At 47.7% G+C, this 14748-nt stretch overlaps 1 protein-coding gene across 2 annotated transcripts in view; it reads right to left on the reverse strand.

Moving 5' to 3' along the window:
• Window positions 1–921: 921 nt before the first annotated feature.
• The window catches only part of LOC106819104 (homeotic protein spalt-major-like), a 55824-nt gene continuing 41997 nt past the window's right edge, over window positions 922–14748 (reverse strand). For both annotated transcript variants that reach the window (XM_014823778.1, XM_014823770.1), the window contains exon 2: window positions 922–5913. In XM_014823778.1, the coding sequence (XP_014679264.1) occupies window positions 2369–5913 (3545 nt within the window). In that variant the 3' untranslated portion in view covers window positions 922–2368. The remainder of the gene's footprint in view (window positions 5914–14748) is intronic.

Consider the following 14748-nt stretch of genomic DNA (forward strand, 5'->3'; position numbering starts at 1 on the left):
AGAGAGAGAGAGAGAGGGGGGAGAAAGAAAGAGGGAGAGAGAAAGTGAGAAGGAAGAGAGAGGGAGAAGAAAGAGAGAGGGAGAAGAAAGATGAGAAAGAGGAGACGAGAGTAGAACGATGAGAGAGAGAGAGACGAGAGAGAGAGGAGGAGACGAGAGAGGACGAGAGAGAGGAGTAAAGAAGAGCTTTATGAGTGATGAAAAACAAAAATACAGGGCCAAGCTAAAGTGAATACGAGAGAGCGAACGAGGGGGAGAAAGAGCAAGCGTAAGAAAGAGGCTACTGATGAAACAGAGAGTACAAGAGAAGAGCGAAATAGAGGGGCAGAGAGAGAGAGAGAAAGAGAGAGAAAGAGGGGAGCAAGAGAGAGAGGGAGAGAGAGAGAGAAGGAAGAGAGAGGGAGAAGAAAGAGACAGGGAGAAGAAAGAGAGAGGGAGAAGAAAGAGAGAGGGAGAGAGAGAAATACCATACAGCGCTTATCGACGATGTTCTATAAAACGCACGTCGTGTTTTGCCTGCTGGAGTAGAGGCGACAACAGCGAGTATTATGGAGTCAAGAACCCACGTTTCAAGTGGTATGGTCAACATGATACGATACGAGAACGGGTGCGTGTAAAACACGGCTTGTCACTTTTGGCAAACAGAATAATCGTCGCAGACTGTCCTTCTCATTTCGCTGCAGGGTCAGCTCGCAGACGAAAACCGAAGATCGCCATTGTGCTCATTATTAGTCCTTATACGATGGTTTCAAGAGCTGTTCTGTAGCCTAATGACGACTGATTGATTTACAAAGTAGGTGCGCGGTGCGGTACAATCGGGCAGTCGTCTCCTCTGCGTATCGGAGCCTCGCGTCCGTGCTAAAGATAGAGCGCCATCCATCGCCGACGCTCAGGCGCTCCCACTTTACTGCTGCTCGTCTGATTCAAAGCGCCTTCGTTTCCATCGTCTCTGTGTTATCGACTGTTTGCCACGAGGGAATCTCGATTAAGTCGAAATTAATACACGATCACGCCGCAAAATGTAACAGATGCAGATATGATCGTTGCGAGACGGGTCTAATAACTGGTCATGCGCGGGAGTGAGATATTGCGTTCGCATAACAGCCGCGTCCTCTAAAATACACATTATAACGTTTACCTGCTTACACCGCGCCAGCGTATTTTCTTACACCGCACATCAGAGTATACACCATAAAATACATACATGAACAACAACAGCTTTTGATTGTATAGTGTACCTTACATTTCGCGTCGTGGGAGTATACCTCAACTGAATTATACGTCAATGACAGAATGCTTCTACAAAAGAATAAGCAAACGAAGGAATTCATGATACATTTGGTTCGACAGAGTGATGTTCGAGCTATAAGCTAATAGCGTGCTGTGTGTAGAGCCAGCAGGGGGCACAAAGCTATATTACATACCCCGTATTGGCATGCCACCCACTAGCCCAGCACACAGGACACGGGGAGAACCCTGAGGTAAGCCGAGGCCAAAATAACGAAGACAAATACTGTAAAGGCTCTTAACTAGTAGACTCAAAACACATGTACAGCTTAATATATAATATGTAGTAGTATGTACAACACAAATAAGTAAAACAAATATTCTTAACTAAACAAAATCAAATATAATATCGACGAAATTAAAGCTACTGTGTTAAATTGATGGTAGCTATACGTATATTGAATAAACCATTTCGAATAAGCCGAGAAAGCTTGCCATGCAAGTTCACTAAAGCTTACATCACACATACTTCTCGAGACAATGTTACATATTAGTTAGTAATAGCAGAAAGATCAATAGACCATCGAAGGTTAGCGTACACTTCACCGTTAATGTTTACGCGTAATGCTATAAGCAATAAGTCTTAAAGCCATGCTACGAACAGAGACTCTGCACGTTACTTACACACAGTATGGCTCACAGCCACAAGTTACATGATATTACTAAGCCTTAATGCGATAGAATTTAGTCTTACACTTTCATTATAAATGCACCTGTGAAGTTACGCAATGCCCTAATCCTGTTAATCGTTGATATAATATAATATAATATAGCGTCAAAGCAGAGCACGCCCTATCATGCACTAAACAAATTGCATTTTGACATCTTATCTTTACACCTGAGATTGAGCACCATACACTGGCCGCCATAAGTGATCGAAGCTACCACTGCGTGATCATCACTCCAGTGTATCACATGTCGCCTTGAAGCAGTATGTAGCAGCCCAGTCACTCTCGCGCCCCATTGAATGAAGCCACCCTTCATATGCATACCAAATGCAGCAGCTTGTGATCGATACAATTTGCAGCTAACGAATATGCGACAACACCAATGCGCTAAGCTAAACTGGAGGTAGTAAGCGTCAAACAGAGGTAGCAGTGACAGCTGAATCTAGGCTGTGCTCGGTCGTCACGTGCGCGAACAATCCGGCGGGAGTGTTACACTCCTTGTTGCATACTTTACACGTCGTGCTCCATAGCCACATCCCCGGAACCCTCGGCATGTCATCGCCGCCAAACGGTCGTTCGGGGCTGCATGACCTCACCTGCACCTCTCTCTTGATATCGATCATCGACGACGGCGGGCTGGAACCCGTGGTCGCCGAAGCAGTGATCGCCGGAGGCGAGGTTCTGCTTAGGCCGCGAAACATGGGAGCGTCTCCCATCTTTGGTGTCAGGCCATTTGTAAAGGAGGTAGCGAAGGGAAAGAAGAGATTCTCGGGCGGCGGGGCGCGAGCGAGGCTGTTCATCATGCGGGCCGCATCGACAGGGCTTGGCAGCGGCCGATCGAACGACATGCGGCGGCCACGTCGCGAGGTGTTGTTCCACATGTGCGTGCCCATGTGAACCTTGAGGTTGCCCTTCGTCGTGAACGCCTTGCCGCACACGTTGCACTTGAACGGCTTCTCGCCCGTGTGCGTGCGCATGTGAATCTGCACGGCCGAGCTGCTGCTGAAGTGCTTCAGGCATACCTGGCATTGGTGCCGCGAGTCGGTGAGACGCCCCGGCGAGCTGGGCGGCCTTGACGTGACGGGGGCGCCCATCTGCTCGCGGTCGTCCATGTAGTCGCCGGCGGCGCCGCCCTTCTTCTCGCATCCCGACGTGAACGCCTGCGGAGGCAGGTCGCGAATCTTGTGCGTTAACATGTGCTGCTTGAGGTTGTCTCTGCTGAGGAACGAGCGCTCGCACACCTCACATCTGTAGCTCTTGTCGACGCCGTGCACGCGCATGTGGATTGCGAGCTCACTGTGCGAGTGCACCTGCTTGAAGCAGATACGGCAAGTAGGCGTCATAATGCATGTGTCGCGGTTGGTGCTTAAGTCCAAAACGCCATTCTCTCCAGAGCCGCCAGGAGGCCTTATCATCGGAAGATTTCCATTATGCCGCTCGGGACTGCCATCAAACATCTCAGACTTAATGTCACCCCCAGATGGGTGGCAAGATGCTGGTAGATCTTTAGCAATGCCCTGGTCTAGCTCACACGTGAGTGAGCCCTCACTGCTAGGGGGCAGAGAGCCCTCACTTGGCGAACGTGCATTGGTGAGATCGCCCGGGTCCTCTTTATAAATTTTGTGCTCGTCCTTTTCGTTGCTGCTGTGGATGTGGTTGTCTGAGGTAGATGAGACAGAGATCTTGTCCTCTGCTTGAGGTTCGTCGGAATGTTGGAAATCAGCACGCGATTCCTGCTGCTCGAAGAGGGCGAGCTGGCGCGGAGATGCTCGCAGGTGCTGCATCTCTGCCGTGTCGGAGGCGCTGTCCATGCTGTCGCCGTACAGGCTGTCACCAAGCATCATGTCGTCGTCGAACATTTCGTCCTCCATGTCGAGGTCCATCGGCTGACCCTTCGTGTGCATGCGAATGTGCTGCTGCAGCACGATCTGGTTACTGAACTGCCTGTGACAGACGGGGCAGTCGTGCAGCACCTGCCCGGGTAGTCGGATGCGATGCACGCCCATGTGCGTCTTCAGGTTGCCCTTGGTCGTGAAACCGCGCGAGCAGATGCGACATTTGAACGGCCTCTCGCCGGTGTGCGTGCGGTAGTGCATGTTCAGCGAGCTCCTGCAGCTGAGCACGCGATTGCAGACGATGCACTTGTTCGGCTCGACGATCGTCTTCTGCTCGATGTTGTTGACGAGCTGCTGCAACTTGGATGTCTCCGGAGTTCGGTTCACCTCCATGTACTCTTCGAGGTCGCCGCTTGCGAACTTGCTCGGGCTGATGATCTCTGCGACGGCGGTTTCGCTGTTGTAGTCCGTGTTCACGCTGAGCGGCTTCTGCACTGGCTGTTTGCTCTCGAGCTGCTGCGAGTTCGCCATGCTAGAGCTGACGGGAGTGCCCGGAGTTGGAGGCTCCGACGAATTTCCGTCCATCTCTCCCATTTCCTCTGCCTCCATAGATTCGATTGCCTCCATAACTACTCGCGCATCGTTGCTGTTTTCATCTTCGGACTGCTGTTCTTCAGTGAACGGCGATCCAGGGCTGTAGTCATCGCGTGGCCCATACTTGCCATCTCGGGGCATGCCTCTTTCGAACGCATCATTCTCTCTAGCAGAGCTTCTCTCCAGTGAATCCATTTCAAGTAGTTCCCTTGGCGAAGTTTCCCTTTGCGACCCTGTAGAACTGCAGGGAGGCAGTGCGAGTTGAGGGAGGGGAAGCATGGAAGAGGTAGTTGGCAAGTGAGGAAAGTTGGCCATCAGAGGTAGAGGCAGGTGCCGAGATGTAAACAGTGGTGGCATGTGAGGTAATATGGGTGCGGCGGACGTGATGCGGTCCAAATATTCGGGTATAGGGTGAGGATTCATGGGTATGTGGGGATACCTGGCGCGATGGCGCTGGAAGTGAACCTTCAAGTTGCCCTTCGTGGTGAAGCGACTGCCGCAGATGTTGCATTTAAACGGCCTCTCCCCGGTGTGCGAGCGAAGGTGGATCTGCAGGGCGCTTTCACTCCCAAAGGCCTTACCACAGTAACCGCAGCGGCGTCGCAAGAATGGGTCGTCTGTTTTCCTATCAAACGGATTCAGATTGTTTCGATCTCCAGGACCTGCGCTGGGGATTACTCCGGCTGCCGTTTGCGCTAACAGTTCTAAAGCACCAGGCAATCTCGGTGGAAGCACTGAGGTAGACGTCGTTGGCGTCTGGGAGGTTGACGTTTGATTGGCGCTGTACGGCGGCGGGGGACTTGAGCTGGCGCTAGTCGGCTTGCTGTCTTTCTTTCCCACCGCCGAGCGTTCTGCTGTTGACGACAGTGGCACTAAGCTGCTCACTAGAGGTGTTGCGATTGCACTGGTGGGCGTCGAGACGACGGCAGTGCCCCCTCGCATCGCGCTCGTCACATTGCCTGTGCTGGTGACGCTGCTAGAGATGGGCGTCAGGGGAGGCATGCTGGGCGGGGGCATCACGCCAAGCTGGGCCTGCAGCTGCTGTAGAAGTTGAAGCTGTAGCAGCTGATGCTGCTGCAGTGAGTCGAGCGTCTGGTAGAGATTTGTCAGATCCGACGGCGGAAAGTTGTTGGCGGCGAACTGCGCCACGGCCACTTTCGTGTTCTTCATGCTCTCAACAACGAGGCTTGCCGTGTCGGGCAGCAACTTAAACTGCGAAAACACGTGAGGTAGATCGGACAGCGTCTTTGATCGGAAGTCGCACTCGTACTGGCTGTCTTCAGCTGCGTCCATGGAGTCGGTGTCACCGCTGGTGTCCTTTAGGAGGTCCGTCTGTGACTCGTATGCGCCCTCGGTAGGCAGCTGTCCACTGTCGTCGGGGATTAGCACCAGTCTCTTGCGGGAGCACGACTTCTTGTGTTGCAGGAAGTTCGACAGACCGAAGAACTCCGCGTTGCATTTTCCGCAGACGTGAGCGTCGTTGCCTTCGCTCTCATCTTCGCCACAGCTGTTTGTCCCCGTTCCAAAACCTGCGGAGAGAATAGCAGAGAAAAATCAGGCGTCTGAATGTCGCACGTGCGAATACAATACCCTTGCAAAATTGTACAAACATGATAGTATCTGTTATCTTAACAACACTGTCAACCGAAATTTCGCCGAATTCCGCTATCACTTCCCCCCCAAATATTCGTTTGCTATCACAAGAGCAGCGTCGGGGACAGAAAACATTAGTCATAACAGAATATGATTTCGTTTCCTTTTCAGAAAACTACAGAGGAAACTTTTTTCTGGAAAAATGCCAATAGGATCCCCCCTTACTGCGTTCATAAAAGAATACTGATCGTAGTTGAACAAACACCTATAAAAATAATTGCAATTCCTCTTAGGGGGAAAACGCGGAGAGGAAACAGGTTGACTGAATTATGAGCTGAAAAAATAATAGCCCGCGATCTACTGAAAATATTTGCAAATATGTAAGGGCGACCGCCCTGACCATAGAATATTTACGCTGAGCTCGCATACATGGGCATGGCTACCAACTCGTATTTGTTAGCTTTGCACAAAATGTTCGCCCGCGAACACAATACAACGCGCCGAACTCTATTCCCAGGCTATCGGAATGATTTCGAAGTGCATTCAGAATATCACTAATATTTTTTGCACGTACCACCGGCGATATCGTGTCAGATTGCTGCACCTTTATTGAGCAGAACGCTGCAGATTACGTTATCTCGTTTTGTTATCTCTCTTCTCGCTTAACACTTCACTCGCGAGCGACACACTGTTCCGATATGCGTAACGTGTAGACACGCGCGTAATGCGCTCGTTTTGCTTGGAGGAGCCACACGTGCGCGCGCTACTGGTCGGTAGATAAAGAGCTAGAGCGGCTTGTAGAAATAAAATCAGTGCGAGATATGCACATAAAAACAGAGAGAGAGAGAGAGAGAGAAAGAGAGAGAGAGAGAGAGAGAGAGAGAGAGAGAGAGAGAGAGAGAGAGAGGCAGGGAGAGAGAGAAAGAGAGGGAGGGAGAGAGAGCGAGAGAGAGAGCGAGAGAGAGAGAGAGCAAAATAGCAAAGGAATGAAAGCACGTACGCGAAAAAGACATGTATAAAATTATATATATGCATACATACACAGGTACACATATCTTTTTCGCGTGTGTGCTCATTTATTGTACCGTCTATATATATATATATATATTGCGGGAGAGAAAAAGAGAGACAAAGAGCGTGAGATTTACAAAGAAAGAGGAATAAAAGGAAAGGAGGCGGCCAGAGAAACGCACGCACGCGCACGCGCGCACACAGTGTGTGAGAGAGAGCGGGGAAATCTAGGACAGTAAACGATCAAGAAAACGTATGAAAGATAGAGCGACGTATACAAACAGCATGACAGGTATAAGAGGGAGGAGATAGGGGAGATAGGATCGCGAAACAGGATAGAAAGGAGAGACGAGCGAGAAGGGGAGAGAAGGAGCAGGAATGAGATTTGAAACTCGGACGCTTCGTCAGCAATGCCGCATGTTATGGAATTGTAACATTTTTGCAGAGCTTGCCCTAGATATGCACGTTTTTAGCAGCTCCCCGCAAGCGTGATGCAGCAGCAGCTGAAAATAATTTCTGCGAAACCGGAGAACCGGGTGCAGTGATGCCCATCTATCTATCTGTCTATTTCAGACCATTTTAAAGATTACAGTTGGGAGGTTTCGACCTTGGCTTGCAGCCCAAAAGTGATTGACCCGATCAGGTTTAGCTAAAATATTCTTTTAATAGCTCGCTAGCACGAACGTTGTAGCAAGCGGAGTTGACCACGTTATGAAGGTTGTTTATATTTCGCGCCCAACTGCAATGCAGACACATTATCTTCTAGATCGGTACAAGTATGTTGAGGGTAAACAACTATATGGAAGCAATATGGCGTGTGAGATCAGTGGATGAATTTAGATCGAAGACCACCCCAGTGACTAACTACACGTTTTCAATGAACATTGATATTCAAATGCGAATTCACCGCATTTCTGTAATAACCTGCCACACATATTTAATGTATAACAAGGTTGTTTGTCCTCAAACAGGCCATTTTAAATGCAGTATTCCATACCCGTGCTTCAAACAGTTAAATCAGAGTTTCTTTGAACCTCAAGTGATTCCATTATATTACGAATACGAAAGTTTTTTTAATCAAAGGCCTGGCGGGCATTGCCAGCTATTCTCCCGCTTGGCAGAACACGCATACGCGCATTTTGTAGTCATTGAAATTTTTTGAAAGTACTTTGATCAACTCGTACTCTACTGCATTTCGTACCTGAGATACACGCGCAATAAGGGGCAGGTGTTAGTAACCGTTAATGAAATGAAACGGATCACGTCGTAAATACGGCCGCTATAGACACGTGCCTATAACAAGCGCACCTTGCTTGTTACGCACTTCATTGCGTTACACCGAAAAAATGGTGACTTGGTCGCATACGTCACAGTATGCGTATTAGGTCGTAGTCAGCGTGTATAACAGTATAGAGATATTCTAAAGTCTCAGTCCGTGAAACCAGTTGTTCGCCGCGTGCATGCACTAACAGTGCACGCGAACCCCCAATATTGCGAGCTCTATTAATTTTATAGACCCGTATGAGGTATATGACGCTTAAACCGCAGCCGGTTCATATCAGTTCACACGCTATTGCTGTCCATTGTCGCACGCTTGAAGTAGGCAATAGCTCAAAGCGTTCAGTCTTCACAAGCTGTCGCCTCTGAATAATTGTTAGAAGCGGGCGATGGTGAATGTGATATGATTTGTGAGTAGGGTTAACCGTCTGCCGATAGGCCGCAATTGCTATGCCATGCTATTATAGTGTGGTAACGCATCACCATCGTCATGTAAAACTATCGTGAAAATTACGCTACGTCGTCGGTAGAAATATTACGCATTTAATAAATATGACAACAATAAGTTGTGATTTAGCGTCACACGCTTGAATCGCTAAAGCTGCGCGGGTATGCGTCGGGTGAAATAATATTGAAATCAAGAGATCTATCTTGAAGCGAACTTGACGGTACAGACTTGCTTTGTGTGGAGAGCGCCCCGACCTGACTATGTAGCGAGGAAAGATCCCGACCAAAAGCAAAATCTGCATCAATCTTCATTTAACCATTTACTTCGCCGAAGGTGAAGTAAACCCTGACGATTGTTACACACGAGCGATTCGCCATGTTGTCTCCATTATACACGCGTAGAAGGAACATATCGCACATGCTGAAGTTTTAAACCACTTGTCTGTCATAAAAAGCGATGGGCTTTTTTCAATCGCCTCCAGGCAAACTTCAGAAAGTCTTAACCAACGTATGACTGATGGATGTCCCATCTTTCGTTGTCGACCGTCAAGTCGAATTGCACAAGCGTAATAAAAATGCTATAGGTTATAACAATATAAAAATACGCGTCGTTTCAACTTAGAAGTCACATGCGCACACCTTCTATCTGCCCGAAGATTAACGCGGACAACACATTTTGTACAAAAATGCCGACTGGTTTTGCTAACCGTGGTCATGAACAAAGGTCTCGTGCGTGAGGTCAGGGGGTAGGAGTTGCTGTTTGCTACTGCGCAATGCGTTTGTCTACGCTGGCCCTGTTTTCGTGTTTGCAATAAATATCCCACCCCGTCTAAGCTCCCGATACAAATACCTTATGCATGCTGCATGTTTAGAAATCTGCTGACGTTTATTGCCGAAGACTATCACGAAAGTGGATACTAACCGCAGCTTCTGTTACCAGAAAGTAGGTCACGTTTAAAATTCGTGCCAATAAAGATTCCACCATCTGTAGAACCAATCTGTACGGATCAGCGAAATTGTATGGCTCATGCTTGCTTGGCTGGTCTGCAGCTATAGTAAAGCAAGTTCATTTAACTTTATCAGTTCGGACACCGGCTAGCCAAAGCAGTTTATAGTAAGTCGCTAACCGGCCGTTACAGCCATAAATCAGATGACAGGCGCTTCGCACAGACACCAGGTCTGCTTGTTAATGCATCGATTCATCTATGCAGGAAAACCGAGAAGAATGCAGTTTTGTGAGTTTAGAATACGTCTAATTGCATCGGCGTACAATTACGCCTTCTTTTGACGCTCATTGTGCTCGTGGACCCTGAGAGATCCGAGGACTATATTCGAAAAGTTACTGTCCCTTGCTATCTGTATCACATATCTCGGGCACACGATAATGACAATGTCACCAACCTAAAACTGTCGTCCCCTTATTTAAAAACGATTTCCGAAGTGGCGTAAAAATTCTTGTCGACTGTGAAACTTGAGTAGGACACCTCCACGACATATCTCACTTAACTAGCGAGCAAGTCTACAGTAGCCAGTTTACATTTTGTTTTGCTATATAGTTGACATTTTGAGGTATGAAGATCGAGTAGGCTGCATTGTGAATCAAGGACAGGTAGAGGGTGGGGCTCGTCGTTAGGTAGGAGCAATACACTTAGTCACAAGGGTTGGTGTTCATATATAGCCAATCGTATTGCGAAGGGTTGGGATACATGAGAATTGTAAAATAACATTGCGCGGGGGGATCCGGATATCACGGTTATTCAGAAGCAAGGTAGGTACCGGGTGCATAGGAGTAGTGTAGAGTATATAGTTATTCAGGAACATGGGGACTGTATAACTTGTAAGGTATAAGATTGGTTATGGGCATGGGAGAAGTGTGAGATGCACACTTGGTCAGGGCATGGGGGAGTGTGGGATACATATATATAGTCAAGGACAGAGGCAAGATTTGGATGAATGGTTAAGGAGAGGTATGTGGAACATGATTAGTTGGGGGCATGGGGGAAGTGTGAGCTACATGGTTTTCCAGGAGCATGAGGACCCATGATTGATGCTACATGTTTAGCCTATAGCATGCGAACTTGTGTTTGTGCATGGTTCGTAGGGGGTATGTGATAATGTGGGTTGCATAGGTAGTCTGGATCCCAGGGAATAGTAGGATACGATGTTACTCGGGCACAAGTGGTGAGGGCAGGGTGTAATATTAATCAGGAACATGTGTGGGGGGAATAGTGCATGGTTAGTCAGGGGCACGGGGTGAAGGCATGGTGCAATATTAATCAGCGGCATGCGGGAAGATAGGGTGCATGGGTAATCAACCGCGTAAGGAAGGGTGGCGATGCGCAAGGCAGCTTAGTTCATAAAGCTCGTTTACTGAGTGCCTGCCGTGCCACACGCCACGTCACCACACCAGTCTTTATTCATATCCGGAAACCATATAAGATACCAACACGTACGCCTTATTAGATTTCACCACGCGGATGTCGTCGGACACGTCCTGATAAATTGTTAATTCACTCTTACGCTGCGCCGTGAAACAGTGCGGAGTTTTATACGCTCTGAATATCAGCCCCGGGTTAACCTGCGGGGAGTCGTTTTCGGTGACCTATGGCCACAGCAGAAAGGCGAAAGAATGCGAGATGCACTGGATGCGATGACATGTTCTCTCTCTTAAGCGCTCTTAGCAGCTAAACCCTGGAGGGTAATCAACGTCAGCAAAAGCCTGCGGGTCGTACTTAGAAGACATTATGGGGCCATTAGCTGCTTTAGCTAGCAGAACAATTTTTCTCCCTTTCCGATAAGTAAGCAGTAATTTTTGTCTTCTTGTCGCAATATAATTATAATCTGCCACACCTACACGCGGCGGAGAAAGCGCGATTATCTGAGCTTCTGTCCAGTCAGCGATGAATCGAGTGACTCTCCTGCACCGTGCGCGGTAACACAGTGCGCGAACACAACACCAACTAAATCCTTGCTGTTCGCTGGGGAGGAGAACTAGCGTAAATTCTAAGTAGGCCTTTCTACTATAGCTTCGAACATTAAATGTATATAGGGACAGATGATGGTTATGACAGGGATATGAATCCCCGGCTAACATCGTAGCAGTCATCGTCAGCCTAGTCCCCTCGACAATTCGACGTGATGACGACATCGGTATCACGAACAGTAGTGTGGTGCATGCTGTGCCTCACGCACGCATAATTCACACGGATTATCGACGGTATCAACGTATTCGATCCCGGGCGTCTTTTTGTTCGTTTGATCAGCGTACGACTACACAATGAAGGATTAACACAGAAGCGCAACAATCACCCACCTGGTGGGGTTCGATTTAAACACGACGATGAAACGAAATGCGAATTTGTATAGATATACACACTCTAGTATTACTTATACGAGAATGCGCCACAAGGGCGCACGTAGGGCACGTTTGCCCTTTCGTGAAAACGTTTAAAATTATGGGACAAACTGTACGGAGCAGGGGTGAATTTTGAGTAGTACAAACGTCTATCTAGTTAAAAGCATACTATTTTGCAGAGGATCAGGTGATCACGAAGTCAATAAAAAAAGCGAAATGCGAGCAGCCGCTTACGTACTTTACCCAGCTGAGTAAAAGGTACAACTCGAATCCATCTGTTCATCGTCCGTCCGTCCGTCCGTCCGTCCGTTAGTCCGTCCGTCCGTCCATCCGTCCGTCCGTCCGTCCGTCCGTCCGTCCGTCCATCCATCCATCCATCCATCCATCCATCCATCCATCCATCCATCCATCCATCCATCCATCCATCCATCCATCCATCAATCCATCCATCCATCCAATTATCCATTCATCGATCCATCGTTCCATTTATCCATCCATCCAGTTATCCATTTATCCATCTATCCATCTATCCATCCATCCTTCCATCGACCTACAGTTACGTTTACACATCGGTACAATTGTAGCATAAGATGATTTAATGCGGATGATGATGTATCTAACTAGATACATATTATGTGTTCTTGTATCTAGTTAGATGCGTCATCTTTTTTGTTGTTATCGCGCCCTTCTTGTTATTAAAAAGAAGGGCGCGATAACAAAAAAATACGCACACGTGCTGTAAGGCCGTGCAGGGTGTAACAATAAACAGTAACATACTTTGTATCACACTGGCTTGAATAAGATTCGGTGCGTTCATGCGATCTGTACAATACGATAAATGGCATATCAACCAGTTGCGCGTCTAGAGGAATTCCAACGTTTAGTGGCGTTAAGCACTTTTATGAAAGCTCCTTTCGAAACGTCAGAAATAATCAGGCGAATGGAAATACACTGATTGCTCTTGACTGAGCAGAATACGGAGAGCTGGCATTCCAACAAAGGAATAGCCGAGATTTCTTGTATGCAATTGGGCATAGGCCGTTCCCAGCCGAATGCGCCTCTATGCAAACATCCTCTTAAGATATTTGAAAAACATTTTTATGATTGAATCGTGAGTTCAGCCGTGACTTCTCAGTGGCGCGTAAAAAGCCAATCCCCATTTCCTTAAATAAAATAAAACTATGCGTGGCCCTCTTTTCAGAAAGACTGTCGTTATTAGAAGGTAGTCAACAAAGCACTTCCCGGTGCCATTCATCTTACTCCGCCATAAAACGGCAGCAGTTGCGCCGCACAGAAAAGATCCATTAATATTCGATAAAAATACGTTAATGTCCCCATAAAATTTAAATGAATATCGTTTCTCGCCCGCAATCTCGCAATAAACTTCTTACATAGAGTGAGATCATTGAATCTTGATGTCTCAGTTGTGGCGAAATCATGCGGGGTGTATCTTTGCAGCTCTGTTTATTGCCGCTGAAGTTGAGAAATGACGGCCTACAGCGTTGCGGCGCTAAAGGTTTTTCCAGATTTGCAACACGCCGGGTTCGGTAGTGTCCTGCAGGCATGATATGACTAGGGTAAACAGGAGTGGCGGATTTGTGTATCATATTCGGGTAGACGGCAGAGAAAATGACATCTGATAAGTTTATTTAGACCAACTGGCATTTCAACACGTTAATGCACGCGGCATGACGGCGATGTATTTCTGCTACATACTTGTGAGAAACTATATTTATAACTTGTTGTCAGTGACCAACAACGCGCTTACAGGGCCAGCCGCGGGGCAAACCGACTTGTCAGTTCTGCTAACTTCTCAAAGAAATTCCTCAATCGCATGTGCATACTGTACATATGTGTGCCCTTTTCGTGGCGAAACGACAGCGGACAATGCTCTGCTACTTTGGTCTCCAGAATAAGCCTCGTGGAATGGCCACGCTTCTGCGCAGATGTGTGTGTGTGTGATCTGATGAATAATTACAGATCGTGGGTATAAAATGTGTTCGCCAGTCCCTCTCCCTACTTCACGTCGGAATTTTATCCAACCTGGTTACCACCTATAGAGAACCTCACGTTCGCAAACACGCTGAATTAGGTTGATTAGGTATTTTGTACCGGCTATACGTCGGAGCTGTGGTACGAGCTGAAAATCTACGATCGAATAGAAATATGACTATATTCGTACCACGTATGCTAGCTACCCGTCGCCCGATTTTGCTTCCACAACGTGAATGGTTCGTCATATATACGCAGAGCATACAAACCTCACCTGCGACAAGTAAAGCCATTATTATTTCTCGTTTGCCCCGCGATAGAGCATCGGCAAGAATAACAATCCCAGTTATGAGGTGCGCCTGTGCCGACGCATACCTGGCCTTTATAGCAAAATATGAACATGCATGTTCAAAAATAGTCATCGGAGCTTGACGACAAAGAAAACAGTCACCGCCGCACATACATATAAATGCAAGGTATACACGCCACTTTCTGCAGCCGCATAAGCTCGCTGCCACTTTCTCCGTGTTATGTGGGTTCTTGTGTTTGCCTTCAAAAATAGATTAAATATTGGAGCATAATAAACGAGCCGGTTGTTTGCCGACTGCTATTACTGACCAAACACGATGGCACCAGCTCCGATCCGCCCCGAAATTCTATAGAGAACATTGCAGGCCGACCCTGGCCC

This window comes from Priapulus caudatus, unplaced genomic scaffold (assembly GCF_000485595.1).
Source record: "Priapulus caudatus unplaced genomic scaffold, Priapulus_caudatus-5.0.1 Scaffold38, whole genome shotgun sequence".
Lineage (NCBI taxonomy): Eukaryota > Metazoa > Priapulida > Priapulimorpha > Priapulimorphida > Priapulidae > Priapulus > Priapulus caudatus.